The sequence below is a fragment of the Zophobas morio genome, unplaced genomic scaffold (genome assembly GCF_036711695.1).
Source record: "Zophobas morio isolate AGI-343-1 ecotype UQ-CSIRO unplaced genomic scaffold, CSIRO_AGI_Zmor_V1 ptg000046l, whole genome shotgun sequence".
NCBI classification, from domain to species: domain Eukaryota; kingdom Metazoa; phylum Arthropoda; class Insecta; order Coleoptera; family Tenebrionidae; genus Zophobas; species Zophobas morio.
In genome coordinates this window covers 7162895-7179117 of record NW_026972151.1, presented here as the reverse complement: position 1 = coordinate 7179117, position 16223 = coordinate 7162895, and the positions used below count along the sequence as shown (strand labels likewise).

The following is a 16223-nucleotide window of genomic DNA, read 5'->3' as shown; positions in this document are numbered from 1 at the left end:
ATTGAATTTTTGTTTTTATATGCAGTTCATTATCAGAACATACGTAATTTGTTTTGGAAACACTTCATATGGATTTACGCTGCGTGGAATAATATAGATAATATTAAATTTACTAGTCATTATATGTGACTTTATCTTTTTAGAAAAAAACTAGACACGTTGTGATATGCCGTCATTAATGGCACGAAATAAATGTCTAATACTTTAAGTACTTGTTCTTGTCGTTTTTTCTTTAATCATTTTGCTTTGGTTAAAGGAAAGCACAATTAACCGTTTTTTTATTCAGAGAATACATTTAGCAGCTTTGAACTCACTTTCAAATTGACATTGCTTAATCGCAAACTGAATTTTATTTCATTTTATTTTTATTTGAAGCGGCGCGAACACCGAATGCTTATTTGTCAATACCTAACCAGTTAAATACATTAATTTTGCACAGTTTCACATTATTCTTGAATTAACTTTGTTCACGAAATTTCAATTCCAACTAAATAAATTCAGAAATAAGAAACCAGGTCGCTTGCTTTTTTTTTTAATAAAATCCCGCATGAAGAGTTCAACAAATAACAGGAACTGTATCTTGATATTACTTTTCATTAAATATTAATTTCATTCTTGAGATGACGTCATCAACATTTTGGAAGAGAAGAATAAATATACTGGATTTTCTATGTTTAGTTTGGATCAAACAGAACTTAATTTCGAGGAAAACAAAATTAACATGGAGAAATGAGTAAACAGTGGAAGATTTTATGACTATTATCTCCTTTTTGCTGATAACGTCTATCTATTAAAACAAAACTATACCTATTATGAATTCCAAGAATTTTGTGAAAATTAGATAAACTATTTCTGATGTCGATAGATGCATTCTTTTTTTTAAACACTGTTATAAAAATTTCTAACAAATAAAATACATCACTAAAGCACAAATAACGTTGTGTCATTGTCATTTGGCAAAATTAGTCTTATCTTAGCAACTACTAGTACCGCCCACCCACCCTCTCTTTCCTTACAGGATATGTCATTTGCCAAAATCAATTTTATCTTAGCAAGTACTGATGACTAACTTTAACAAAAAATGATAAACATTTTTGAAACATTACTAGCTTTCCTATATGGACAAAGCAGGAATTTTGAACATCATCTGTAGTGTTTAGTTGGTTAGGGATTTTTCTTTTGTTGGTTTTGTTTTTGTTTGTCTTTATATATAAAAGGCAATGTCCCGACTGACCTATCAACGCCCAGCCCAAACCGCTAATGATAGAAAGTTGAAATTTGGAGAGAATGTTCATTTTATACTGGAGGCATCGTTTAAGAAGGGATTTCTCGAAATTCGTCCCCTAAGGGGGTTAAAGAGGGGTGATAAAATTTGTAAAGGACCAATGTATCTACTGTAAATTTAGATCGTCACGTGAAATCTGGTACATTTTAATTCTCTTCAATACAAATAAGGAAATACATATTTAAGCATTTTCGGAGATTCGACCCCTAAGGGGGTGAAAAGTGGTATCTAAGTTTGGGCGGCTAAATTTGTATAGGAACAATATTTCTACTGTAAATTGAAAGTTTTCGTGAAACTTGGTATTAATGTTCTTCAATACAAATAATGAAATCCGTCTTTAAGCATTTTCTAAAATTCAACCCCTAAGAGGGTGAAATGTAGAAGCTAAGTTTGTATGGGAAAATAGTTCTATTGCATATTTAAATTTTTAAGTGGAACTTGGTATTACTGCTCTTCGACACAAATAATGAAACACGTATTTAAACATTTTCCGAGATTCGACCCCAAAGGGGGTGAAAAGTGGTGTCTAAGTTTGGGCGGCTAAGTTTGTATAGGAACAATATTTCTACTATAAATTGAAATTTTTACGTGAAACTTGGTATTAATGTTCTTCAACATAAATAATGAAACTGGTGTTTAAGCATTTTCTAAAATTCGACCCCTAAGAGGATGAAATGTGGAGGCTAAGTTTGTATGGGAAAATATTTCTACTGTATATTTACATTTTTACGTGAAACTTGGTAATAATGCTCTTCAACACAAGTAATGAAACACGTATTTGAACATTTTCCGAGATTCAACCCCTAAGGGGAGAAAAGTGGGGGCTAACTTTATATCGGAAAATTATTTCTATTGTAAATTTTGACATGGAATTTAATATTGATGCATAGTGGAACACGTAATTAACCATTTTCCGAGATTTAGCCCCTAAGGGGGTGAAAAGTACTGGCTAAGTTTGTATAGGAAAAGTATTTCTATTGTAAATTTAAATTTTTGCGTGAAACTTGATATTAAATTAATGCTCTTCAACACAAATAATGAAACACGTATTTAAATATTTTCAGAGATTCAACGCCGAAGGGGGTAAAACGGGTGTGGCTAAGTTTGTATGAGAAAAATATTTTTATGGTAATGTTTACTTAAAACTTGGTATGAATGCTCTTCAGCACAAATAATAAAACACGTATTTAAGCATTTTTCCAGATTCAACCCCTAAGGGGGTGAAATATGGTGGCTAGCTTTGTGTGGGAATATTTCTATTGTAAATTTAAATTTTTACGTGAAACTTGGCATTAATTGTCTGCAACACAAATAATGAAACACGTATTTAAGCATTTTCCGAAATTCAACCCCAAAGGGGGTGAAAAGTAGTGGCTAAAATTGTATGGGAAAAATATTTGTAAATTTAAATTTCTACGTGAAACTTGGTATTAATACTCTTGAACACAAATAATGAAACCCGTATTTCAGATTATTTCGAGATTTCACCCCTAAGAAGATGAAAGGTGTGACAAAGTTTTTACGAGCAAACATTTTTTATGTCGATTTTTACTGGGAATTGTATAAATGTCCTTCAACACATTTTTTACTTGAAGGTTGATAATAATGCTCTTCAACACAACGAATCGTCTACGCGAGCGAAAAGCTAGTAATTTATAAATGTCTTACTAAATGTTTTTTTTGTTTACTTATCAATGAAAAATAACAGCTTGTTTTATTAATAATAATGCACAACGATGCATGACTACTGGTTGCTATTGTTATAAAATTAGGTTTTTTTTTGTAATCTACATCATAAAGAATTTTTTTTGTTATTTTTTTGGGACTTCCAAAACTGCCGTACATAACGTACTGCATACTTAATCGACCATTTTCCAGACACATAACCCAGGTTGTAATTTTCAACATGGGGGGGAGTCTACTCACACCGATTAGCGATTTGTCATGTTCGATTTTGTAGGTTTGAAGTTAAATTATTAAAATTGAGCATTTTTGCCAAAAACCTACAAGCTTAATACTTCATTGCATTTTATTTTGGCTTTCCATGTTGTAATACACATATAATAGAGGGCGGGTGGGCGGGTCCAGTATTTCATATAAAATAAGACTGATTTTGACAATTGACATACCTTCTAAGAAAATAGAGGGTGGGTGGGTGGGGCTACTACTTGCTAAAATAAGACTGATTTGGCAAATCACTAGCCTCAAAGAAGATAGAGGGTGGGTGGGCGGGGCTAGTAATTGATAAGATAAGACTGATTTGGCAAATCATTAGCCACTAAGAAAATAGAGGGCGGGTGGGCGGGTTTAGTATTTGATAAGATAAGACTGATTTTGGCAAATGACATGCCCTCTAAAAAACAGATGGCTTGTGGGCGGGGCACGTATTTGCTAAGATAAGACTGTCTTTGGCAAATGATATACTCCCTGAGAAAATAAAGGGTGGGTGGGCGGGGCTAGTATTTGATAAGATGAGACTGATTTTTGCACTACAAATTTTATAGCAAATACTTGGTATAAGAAAAAAAGTTACAATTAGGGTTTTTTTGACTTTTTTCACATCCTAGATTCTATTAGTTTCCACTCCCACTCGATACAAGAACATAATTAGCCCCGCCCACCCACCCTGCCGCCATTTCAGTGACTTATTTTATCGGGTCAGAATGAGGTTAATGAAAATTTTCAATTTCAAAGTTAAATCGTAAAATCTTGCTATACATTTTTGATTTTTTTTCCAAAAAGTTGAATATCAAGGGTGAAAACTGAACACGAAGTCATAAATCGCAGGTTCAGGAGTATAAATATTGTTATATAATTTTAAGTTTTTTTCTAAAAATCTGCATGTCTGGGGTAAGAGTTCACAAAGTTAATGCATCCTCCACAGACCCTAGAAGCTTTACTCGCATGGGATGCGGTACCTCAGCCGGATAAAGATCATCTTATCAGATCCATGCCAAGACGAGTCAATGAGTGCATACGTATTAAAGGTGGTCAAACCCATTATTACTAAACACTTGGTTCTTCTTTGATTTTTTAACTTGAACTTTTCATCGATTGGTCACCGATCCTCTGTAAATATGTGGTGTTAAAATCATTATAAAATTCCAACTTGTTCTTGGTGTTCGGTTTTCAATGTCGGTTAGTATATTTTGAATAAAAATTTACGATGCTTGCGATAACTTTGAAACGTCTGCCACATTTCAAAGTACCGTATTTTGCAGGTCCTGATCTAATCCATAAATAAATGCAATCATACTTTAATTTTTTTGAGTCACCCTGTATTAGCAATTTTAAAAATATGAAGGCAATGATAAATCACAAGTATACACGCATCATATTTTGCACAGTTTGATGTCGTAGGCAAAATTTTGTAATGACGTCATTTATTTTTTGAGGGGAATAAACAGATCTATGTGGTTAAAAATTTACCGTGTTTCCGACAGTTTTAAAACGTCTGCAAAATTTCAGAACATTTTATTTTGCAGCTTCAAAATTAAATTGCAAATTGTTGTTATACGATTTTGATTTTTTTCTAAAAATTTGGATGTTTTGGGTAAAAACTCAACACGTACTCATAATCATAAACCACACATGTAGGAGTATCTTATTTTATGTAATTTAAAATCCATTTACTAAGTACAATTTTAAGATGACGTCATCACACTGTGGGTGGGGATGATTACTGATTAGACAAAGGTTGCTTAGCGTTTGACCATCTACATGATATACATAGTATACATATATATACAATTTGACAATAATCGGTCCCATAGTTTCGGACAGACAGATTGAAACCCGAGGCCTATTTAGTATTCTATAGGTTATGACCCAACGAGAAAATAAAAGTAACCAGTCGCTAGATGGACTCGATTACAATACTTCCTTAGTTTACGCTGGAAGTAAAAAGGCGTGAACTAATAAATTAGATTATCTTACACATTTCAAGTTGGATTTATTTAGAAAAGTTTTCAGATTACGTCATCAAGTTTTTGGAAGGGAAGAATCAATAGACATTTTGATTACCGTTTTATGATCTACAGAATATTCTTAAAATAATCTAAAGTTTCATAACGATCACTCCAACAATTTCGAAAAAGTTGCCAAAAAGACGGCAGATAGACCGAAATGGAAGGCCTATTTTTTACTGCCCGAGCATACGCGAAAGAAGTATTGCAAGAGGGTTCTTCAGACGAATGGCTACTTTTATGTTTTCTCTGGGTTTTAGAACCCATAGAGTACGAAAAAATAGGTATCACGCTTCCGTCGATTTCTATTAGACAGATAATCTCCGAAACTACATTTTGATGAAGTCCACGCAAAATGTCTTTAGTACAGACAAATTTAAATTTTTTAAAATAACATACTCCTGTACTTGTGGTTTATGAATCTTCCTTGATTTTATTTACTTTTTTTTGTTTAAAATTCGATGTGTTCTTCAGACACATCGAATCGTAGCCTACCGATGGCGCACTCGCTTAGCAGATGAGAGGTTCGCAGATTTATTGTGATAAAAATCAAGGCGGATTCATAAACCACGAATACAGGAATATATTATTTCACTACCGATCAAAACATGGAAAAAGTACAAATACTACAATTTAAAAAAAAATGTGGAAATCTACGGAAGAATGCTTAGGGAAAGTACCATGTTATGGATAGGAAATATCAAATCAACGTGAAAAAGCAGATAAATATTTCTAAAAAAACTTATTCAAGGAACAATAACAAATGAAAATAAGAAAACCTATTAAAAAAACACAATTACATAAGTGGTGTTCCCTAACAAAAAATGTATTATTATACCTGACAAACTCTGTTACTTTTTTCAACACAAAGACCTTCATCAATCCTTGCAGCAGTTACAACTTAATTTTAATCAAACTTTTGTAACCTTCAAATAAAGCCCGCCCTTATTCAATATAAACGGTGAACCATTATCTAACTCGAGCGGCACTTTTGTAGTCTCCACTCTATCAAAAACAAAATTCTTCAGACTATAAGCCAAAGCAACTTTGCTGACCAAAATGGCAAATCTTTGTCCTAAATTAAAAAAAATAAACGTACAAAACACACCCATTTGATGCACATACCAATACAATTTCTTGGTCCCTCACCAAAAGGCAAAAACGTGTAGGGTACTATTTTATGCTTATTCTCACTACTGAATCTCTCAGGGTCAAATTTTTCCGGGTTAGGGAAATATTCCGGGTCGTAGTGTAGTCCGGCAATTGGAATTAATATACAGATGTTTTTATCCACAGTCAAACCAGTTTCTTCAAACGTGTATTTTTCTTCGCATCTCCTGTCTGTATAATTGGTCAGAGGATATTTTCTTAAAGTCTCTACAAAAATAATTTATGGAAGATAATAGTTGATAAAAAAATATATTACCATTTAGAACCATGTCAAGATAAGTCATGTCTTGGATTGCTTCATAAGTGAAGTCACCGTACTTGTCAAAAATTTCTGTAATTTCTTGTCGTAGTCGGTCTTGTATGTCTCTGTTTATGGCTAGTTCATACAGGGTGTACGATATAGTTATAGACGTCGTATCGTTTCCGGCAGAGAAAAATTGTATGGCTTGGGCGGCCATTTTTAAATCGTCTGTGACAAGTAACACTTGTACTAAGACCAGACAAACGTTTACGATTCAAAACTTACCAAATTTATCTTCTTCCTTGAAAGTTTCGTTCTGCTTCAAATTATTGAGCAAATCTATGAGATCATTCCGCAAAATCTGTTTCTTCTCACGCTCCCTGATAGTCTCTTTAAACACATTAATCAAATACCGAGCCGAATCCTTATCCAAGAAAGTTAACCTAAAAATGTCAACGAATTTCGGCGCGAAAAGGAAACTAAACACCGAAAAATTCCTAACGAACGATTTAAAATCCACAAGTTTTGTGGAAACCTCCAGTATTTCCGACTTCTCGTTTTTGAGACAGTACGAATTTATGCCGAAAGCACACGACGAAATGTTATCCACAGCATATCGTTTCATGACGTCTCTAACTTCGATTTTTCCCCCACAGGATTTTTCTATGCACGCAGTCAAGTCAGCAGCGCATTCTTTCATCAAGGGTAGCATCAACTTCATTTTTCCCGACGAGAAAACGGGGGAAAGCTTGGTGCGGAGGTTTTTCCAGACTTGGTCTGATGACCCGAAAAGGCTGTGGTACATCAAGGGGTCGACTTTCTCGTTGGAGGCGAGTTCGCGGTTCATGAACTTGTTGAAGTCTTTGACGAAGACTTTTTTGAGCAGTTTTGGATCCCGGATTACGAGGGCCGGTTTGTGGAAGATGTAAATTCCGAAATGCGGGGTTTTGTAGGTGTCGTAGATTTCGCGGATTCGGTAGAAGAGGTGCTGTTTTCTGGTGACTATTTTGTGGAAACTGCCAAAGATGAAGACTGGTTTTTCGAAGGGGATGTTTTTGGATTGCCAGTAACCATAGTCTTTGGTGAGGAAGTAATAGAGGAGGATGAGAAGGCAACCTAAGTAGATGATGAACATCTAAAACAAATATAAAATGTTTTACGTTATGGTACTCACATATAATTAACCTACCGTAGATATCGTATCACCGTATTTTTTTATGAAATGATTTATCGACGGATTTCTGTTTTTATATATTTGCTGCTATCAGAAGATAAAAAAAATTACGTTACACTTATAAAACACTTGAAATACTGCTGCATTTGATGACTTACTTTATTTGTTTTATATTTATTAGTCACTGTTGTAATACTATTTGTTTTTATTTGAACTTTAGTTTGTACAAATTTGAGAAAACTTTAACTGTTAAACTTATTCTTGTGTTGTCACTTTAGCTCACTATAAGACATATTTCTTTTGATAGAACTAATTATGTTTCAAGTTCAACCACAATGAATCACGGTGCGAGAAACAAGTATTGAGTACAGTGTCCTTGATCTCTACCAAATATGTTGTGCATTGAAGTTAAATCATGTGTAATGTTGTTAACAGTGTTATTATTATCCTTATTATTCAACATTTCCTAATTTACTGTGAGGAATTTAAACGAAAATTATTTAATTTCAGATTAAACTATAATTACGTAACATCTGATAAACAGGTGAGACTTCGAGAATATTCTAGGAATACTTTTGAATAAATGTTAATTTAATAAATTTTTGAGATAACGTCATCAGCTTTCTAGAAGGGACAAATAAATAAATTTTAATGTGTGTTCCCTAATCATTAAATCATCATACAATTTTATAGATTTTTGGTTTTTATGGGCTGCCATAACCTTATCATGTTATCGTACACCGAATGATCAACAAAAAATTCTAAAATTGACCATGCTTTTATAATTCTTTGTTTACATGTCATGTTTAGGCTTTACAAGTATTTTTTGTTAAAAAAAAACATAAAACTGAAATAATTAGGCAACGTAACACCAGGAGTTAAAAAAATAAGATATATCTATCTTGAAGTTCGGTCCTGGTTATCAAAACTAAAAAATATAAAACTAAGTGATAACACATTCAACAGTTCAAGAAAAAGTAAACCGGCAAGAAGAGAAAATAGAAATACCCGAAAGAAAGATAAGAAAGAAGAATATACATACATGGAATACACGAAGAAACAAACGAGACTAAAATGCACATTCAAAATAAATTCAAAAAAGTTTTGGTTACAATAGAAGTACAAATGTACACATAATATAATAATGGAAATAAGAAGGATATGAGATAAGAATATAAATGCAGAATGAAATGAAGATTACAAAAATTATAAGGAAAAAGAAAAGACCAAAAGAAGAAAATTTAAAGATAGGCAGAAGCATGCCCTGTTGTAGTCATATAGGGTCAAAAAACTAGAAGAGGAGAAAAAGGCAAACGAAAAGGAAAATACTAAAGAGAAAATGTCAAGGGAATTTAATTGGATATGTCAGGGGGTAGAAAAAGAAAAGAAGAAAAGAAGAGCTAAAGGGGAATACTAATGGGGGTAAAACAAGAAAGGAAAAAATTGGTCCAAGGTTACTTCGACAGAACTTCGTTAATAACACCTCGAACCCCCTGCACCGCGGGGATGCAAATTCCAAGGAGGTACAGATATATAGACAACATGAAATATATTCAAAGCAAATAACCAATGGAAAACAGTGTATTATTATCTTATAGTTAAGCATGTACAACTTCGATTGTTTATATTTATACATCGAAAGAATGTCACGAAGAAATTTGTTTCATATGAATGAGAATGACTAAAATTATTAATTAAGCCACAATCGAACAATACGTGTTGGGAATAAAACGTTGTTATACCTTGCAAATGTTTTTGAGAAAATTTGAACGTTTAGAGAAAAAACCGAAAACGGATTCGTACACTACGACTATAGGAGTATACTTTTGTGTAACATTCAAATCATTTTAAAATACAATTCATGCAAATCACGTCATCAAATTGTTGGTGGGGATGATAAATTTATTATGCTCTTTATAACCTTAAAACATTTGCAAGATTTCAAAGCATTCGATTCTGTAGTTCCTGATTAAATCAATAAAATAAATTTACCCATTCATTAATTTTTTGGGTCACCTGTATACGCAAATCCAAAAAATATGAATGGAATGATAAATCACAAGAAGAGACTCATCATATTTTGTACATTTTAGGTACGATTTATTCAGGGTGACGTCGTCAATTTTTTGGAGGGGATAACTAAATATATTGTGAAATTATATCATGCTTATCATAACTGTAAACCATCTGCAACTTATCAAAGCATTCGGTTTTATAGATTCCAAATTAAATGTCAAAATGTTGTTTCCTAATTTTGATTTTTTTTTTCTCGACGTTTCGGGTAAAATCTCAATTGGGAGTTATAAACTACATGTGTAAGACTGTGCTATTTGATACAATTTAAAACCCAATTATTATGTACAATTTTGAAGTGACGTCATCACATTAGTGGTGGGGATGATTAGACAAATTTTGGTTAGCGTTTTACCATCTACATGATATAGCTAATATAAATACGAAATTTGACAACAATCGGCCCAGTACTTTCGGAGATTATCTGTCTAATAAAAATCCGGGACGGCAGACAGACGGACAGACGGACAGACGAACAAACAGACAGCGGGCGGAAACGGGAGACCTATTTCTTCGTCGTCTAGGGGTCATGAAAGATTGAGAAAACGTAAAAGTAGAGAGTCGGCCGACGGACTCGATTACAATACTTCCTTTGCTTACGCTCGGGAAGTAAAAAGGAAGAATTGTCAATACAGAAGATGATGGAAAAGGAAGATCCAAAGATAAAAGTGAAAATAAGAAAGGAAACCAAGTGTTGGAATTAGTCGAAAAGAGAGGATGAGAGATCTTGAATGGAAACAAAACTGGCGATGATGAAGGTGAATTAATCTATGTAGGACCGAGAAAACAATCGGTAATAATGGATGATTTAATAGTGAACGAAAAACCATGAGAAGGAATTTCGCAGTCCAAAGCGGGAGAAAGACTCCGAACATATGCCATTGGAGGTTGAAATAGAAGAATATGACAGAAAACAAGAAAAAGATGAGGAGAAAGTTGGAAAATATGTGAGAATAAGATTAGCGCAGACTTTCGTTGAAGCTAATACACAAGCAAAATGGGATTAATTGGAACAACTTATAAAAGATGTAATGAAGGTAGAATTTAGTGTAAGTAGAAGTGGAGGACGAAAAAAGAGAAATAAGAAAGGCATTAAGAAAATAGAAAACCAAGAGCTAACCAAGAGTACATAAGATAAAGAAAATTAAATCAGAAAAAGAAGTATGCAAGTACACTAACAAAAATGGGAAATATGAGAAAAATTTCATGGATTAAGTGTGAGCGAATAATAAAAGAGTAGAGAATACAGAAAAACACAAAACGACTAAAATAAAAGAAAACGACGACAATTACAAAGTAGAGCCAATGACAGAGGAAGAAGTAAGAAAACAACTAAAGAAATTAAAAAGGGAATAGACAGCGGGGAAAGATGGGATTCCAAATGAAGCATGTCTAAAGGCACCTGATAATGTTATCCGCAGAAAAACAGAAATTATGAACGAGGTGTGGATGGGTGAAAACATACCAAAACAGTGGAGTGAAGGGATAATATGCCCGATATAGATACAAGAAGGGAGAAGGGAATTGATGTCTTCTTCCACACATCAGGAAAAAGTAGATGAAGTCAGTATTAGAATAAAGATATAAAATGAAGGTTTAGCGAAAACGTATGCACAATTTTTTAGCATTAAACGTGGTATCGTATCATTACCAGACATGAAAGTTTCCTTAAAGATTTTCAGCACAAATTTTGCCTTCAGATATACATATGGCAGGTTTCGAGAGTTCGATATTTCCTGACCAGTGAATTGAAATGGGCTACTGGGATTTCAGAATTTTCACATTTCATAGAAATTGGGATTCTCGAGTGGCCTTCTTTTGTTGTACCTACATAAGATCAAAAGTTTTTCAGATCAGTAGAAAATTGAGCTTGAATATTAGCAACATAGAGTTTATGACGATATTAGTTAGTACTTTGCACAGTGATCTGAAGAATTTGAATTTATTAAAATAGTATTAAGTTTTGTGTTGTATGTACGACTCACTTTGTAATCTGTAGTTTGAAATTTCTTCAAAAATTAAAAAGATTACAATATTCAATATCAAAGGAGGTAGAAACGGATGTTTAGTAACTAAAATTAAAAATAAAAGAGTAAATAAAAGATTAAGTAAATGCAATAAACGAATTAAGGGTAATAATAAATAAGGAGGGAAATAATCAATATAATACTCCAGCAAAACAGGCTTCCGAGATATTACAACTTAGGAACACACAAAAAAGAAAAAAAAAGACAACTCCTTAAATGGCGTCGTAAAAGCCAAAAAAGTTTGGTAAAAATTTAATTCTAAATTCAGCTCGGAACTTTTCCTTTCAGAGGATCGGCATTAAAAAAATTAATTAAAAATAGAATAAACGTTTTTAGGAATTTTGGTTGTGGGGAACCCCATCAAATCGGGTATCAGAAGAAAGAATACTTAAAAACAAGTTTGAAAGTTCTGTTGTTGCAACCTTATGAGAAAATTGACACCCTGCATAAATAAATTTAAACATTATTCAATTACTATCAAACTTATCAATAAAAGAAGTAAAGCTCTAGCTCTCTCCACAAAAAGTCAATTGAAACGCACTTTAATTACTATAAGCATCTGCGTACCCTTTCTAAAACGGCTATCAACAAAAATTTCAATAACTACTTATTTAAAGTACATACAATAAAATTTTAAAAATGATATTCTAAAAATCAAAATTCTAAAGCTGATTTTCCCAAACGTATGAATGAATTTTGGAGACACTTGTGCTTCAAATCCTAAAGACATTGCCAAAATCTTTGCAAATTTTTTCAAGTTCATTTGCAACCATGATATTATCAACAATAAATTTACATTTCATCAGTTTTAACGAAGTAAAAAATAAGATAATATCACTTAAATCTAGTTTTAATCCTGGTCCAAATGGTATTCGATCATGTTTCTTGGCGCAATGTGCTTCCAGTCTAGCCTGGCCAATAATCTGAATCCTAAACACTTAATCATTAGCTTTTGGCACTTACCCTCGCATTTGGAAACGATCTTGCCATAACATTGCACAAATCAGGTGACAAAGCAGAGGTTACAAAGTATAGTCCTATTTAGATTATAGCAGCTTTATGCAAACTCGGGGCAATCATCAACGATAATTAACTCAAACTTATGCCAAAATTTTAACATCTCAACAGCATGGATTCCTGTCAGGAAAAACACAATAACAAATCTTGCCATCTACAATGAATTCATTATTGACGCATTAGAAGAAAGCTCCCAAGTCGATGCGATATATTGTTGCGAACTACGCCCTTACGCCGCCCCGGTACGACGCCTATGGCCGTTGAGAGCTTCCTGGTCGTACGCCGGTGATGTATCGAACGCGAACGCGGCGTTCGATAAAGACAAGTCTGGAGCCGGTTACCGGAAGTCTCGAAGCGCCGTCCAGGAGAGTATCGAAGCGGCAGTCGTGATGGATATTCGAGAAAGACCTCGATCGTAATAGTATGGGTTTCCATAGAGGCCACCTTTGGGAACAGGGATTATTTAGTCGAACCACGAGGTCAACGAATGTTAAGAAGAGCCAGCCAAGTTGCGCCGGAAATAGTTTCTACATAATCGCTGTAACAGTTAGTCGTGTACATTCGAGTTAGTAAGGAATAAAGTACAAGTGTACAAAGCTTTCGAGAAAGTCAACCATGTCCTTCTAAAAAAAATACATTTTTATGGCATATGTTGATAAGCCTCGCACTTATTAATTGTACCCAGAGAATATCACTATTCCTTTTGGAATGCCACAATGCAGCTATATTTGGTCCTATTTTATTCCCTCAACTCTGTAAGATTTTTATTCTTCACTGACGACCTTAAATTATTTATCAAAGTTAATGATCTTGTTGATTATCAAATTATGCAATCTCCCTTTGCGATATCACCAAACTGGTGCAGTGATAATAATATGCTATTGAATAAGGTAAATAGATACGATTCCCCATAAAGAAAAACATTATCTTTAAATTTTCATATACAGTGCTTTTGTAAATGATTCTAAGGGAGAAGTTGGCCATGCATTTCAAAAATCCAGCATCGCTGAAATTATGCCCGTGATTATGCATCATTATGACAGTTCTCTGTTGTCACATTAATGTCTAATGTCATTTGTAACCTGTCATTTAAAGTCGTCGTTTTTATTGTTTTAATGTTTTTCAAGTGCGAATTATAGTAATTCTCCTTGATTCAAAATAGGACTTCGTAATCGAAGAGTAAGTGTATTCTGTAACCGCTTGTATATCTGGCCAAATACCGTGATTTAATAACTCAAGAAACATCGTTAAAGGCCCACATTAGAGATGTAATCAACAGATTTGTTCGAACTGGCAGGATCAACAAAGAGTAATTTCGTGGAAGACTTCATCTGAGGAAATTGAAATTAAAATGAGAGTGAACATGTGCCTTGAACAAAATGATGAACATTTTCAATATTTACTGTGATGTTTAACCGCAATAAATTTGTTTCTTTTTATCGTACTGAATTAGTTTTATTTGTTTAAAACATATGAAGCATTTAGGCAACCAGTTATACACGTGTGTATGATCCATATGTGATCTTTGTCATGGGTCCATGGGCACTTAGTACGGATCCCCGTAGAGTTAAATCTGAGAGGCGGCACGTTTACATGACCTACTGTGACCCTATAATCATTTATAGAAACCCTGTACTTAATATTAATAACAGTTTTCTGGAAGCTGTTAATGAAGAGACTTGAAGATCATTTTTAATTCTGATCTTAGCTTTGTAAAACATATACAGGCTGATTTCGAAATTTGTGCAATAAAAAATATGGGGAATAGCTCATAATAAGGTTTATTGTACTGTGTAAAGTTCACGTTGGTCGCAATATCTATAAAAATTATTTGAATTTAAATATAAATTGTTATATACGCCACTGGTAGTGTTTCCTGACTTACCATAACTACTATTCAATGAATGGCACAGAACGACTAGGATTAAGAACCAACAAACCGGCGTACGGTAAAGCAACATGCAAAAATACGATAAGGATGATGTATCAATTGATTGTCGTCGTGTGTTCGGTTACCGTCTTTGACAATGGTGAATGTTTCCAATTCAGAGCGTGTCGACATGGTAATGCTTTATTGTGTAACTGATGGAAACGCCAGGTGGACCCACGAATTGTGGATCTAGCGCTTTCCAAATCGGGCGCGAACCCGATTAATAATAATAATAATAAGGCTTTATTCCTAACAGGTTTACACCCAATAACAAGGAAAACTAAAACTTAACTTAACTAACTTAGGCTCAAATCAACCGCAAACAGTAAATAAATAACATACAATTCCAAAGTCAGTGAACTTAAGTATAACATAAGCCATTATTAATAATAAAAGCTCCCACAAAACTACAAAATATAAATCTTACTACTTACTAATACAAAAAAAGGATTTGATTATAACCGATAGCGAATCGTAATGTATATCGCAGTGAGTAGATATTTCATTCAACTTATTACACATAACAACTACTGGAGATTTACGTAATACGTTTGTCTTATATGCTGGACTATAAAAAGTTAGGGATTGGCGCGAATTAATACGAGGTACGACCAAGTTAAATTTATCCAGAAGGCTCGGACAATCTATTTTGTTGTTAAATAAATTAAAAACAAATTTAATGACAATAATATTGCGCCGATCCTGGAGAGCTAGAAATTCAAACCTACTCAGAAGTGCAGCATGATCACACCCCCTTTCAGGATAAACTTTATCTACACAATAACATAAAAATTTGAGAAATTTACGCTGAACAGCTTCGATATTTTTAACATGCACATCATATAAGGGATACCAAATTATAGCACCATATTCCAATCTAAATCTAATAAGCGCAAAATATAAATTACATAAAGTTTTTATATTTGAGAACTCACTACAATTTCTGTAAACAAAACCATACATCCTAAAAGATTTTGCTATTACATCATCTATATGTTTCACAAAATTGAATTTAGAATCAAACGTAATGCCTAAATCTTTAAAATTGTCACAACGATGTAACTCAGTATTGGCTATGGTGTAAGGAAATATACTAGGATTAAGTTTTCTTGTATAGGACACAACGAAACATTTGTCTTGGTTAAGAGATAAACGATTACGAATACACCATTGCAAAATAATCGTTAATAATTTTAATCTCCATAAACAACTTGAGGTCATCCGCATATAAAAGTTTCTCGCATGATAGACCATCAACAATATCATTAACAAACAGAAGAAACAATAATGGACCTAAGTTCGACCCTTGCGGCACACCAGAGGTAGGAGAAAATGGTTGTG

The 16223-nt window shown here is 33.5% G+C and overlaps 1 protein-coding gene across 2 annotated transcripts; it reads right to left on the bottom strand.

Moving 5' to 3' along the window:
• Window positions 1–5957: 5957 nt before the first annotated feature.
• LOC135142241 (cytochrome P450 6k1-like) lies at window positions 5958–8151 on the bottom strand. Of its 2 annotated transcripts, none has more exons than XM_064073921.1 (6): window positions 7994–8151; window positions 7851–7922; window positions 6947–7796; window positions 6677–6889; window positions 6376–6627; window positions 5958–6325 (listed from the first exon to the last, which is right to left on the bottom strand). In XM_064073921.1, exons 3-6 carry the CDS (start codon window positions 7794–7796, stop codon window positions 6162–6164), a joined length of 1479 nt encoding a protein of 492 aa, XP_063929991.1. In that variant the 5' UTR covers window positions 7851–7922; window positions 7994–8151; the 3' UTR covers window positions 5958–6161. The 2 variants fall into 2 exon arrangements, with proteins under 2 accessions (XP_063929991.1, XP_063929993.1); XM_064073923.1 differs by having other exon boundaries at window positions 7851–7919.
• Window positions 8152–16223: the final 8072 nt, after the last annotated feature.

Excerpts from the sequence above, each read along its gene's own strand:
- LOC135142241 (XM_064073921.1), bottom strand. The coding sequence starts at position 7,796 with ATGTTCATCATCTACTTAGGTTGCCTTCTCATCCTCCTCTATTACTTC. Across the intron at positions 6,628-6,676 it reads TCTTGACATGGTTCTAAATG|AGACTTTAAGAAAATATCCT; the intron begins GTAATATATTTT and ends TTATTTTTGTAG. Across the intron at positions 6,326-6,375 it reads GGGACCAAGAAATTGTATTG|GACAAAGATTTGCCATTTTG; the intron begins GTATGTGCATCA and ends TTTTTAATTTAG.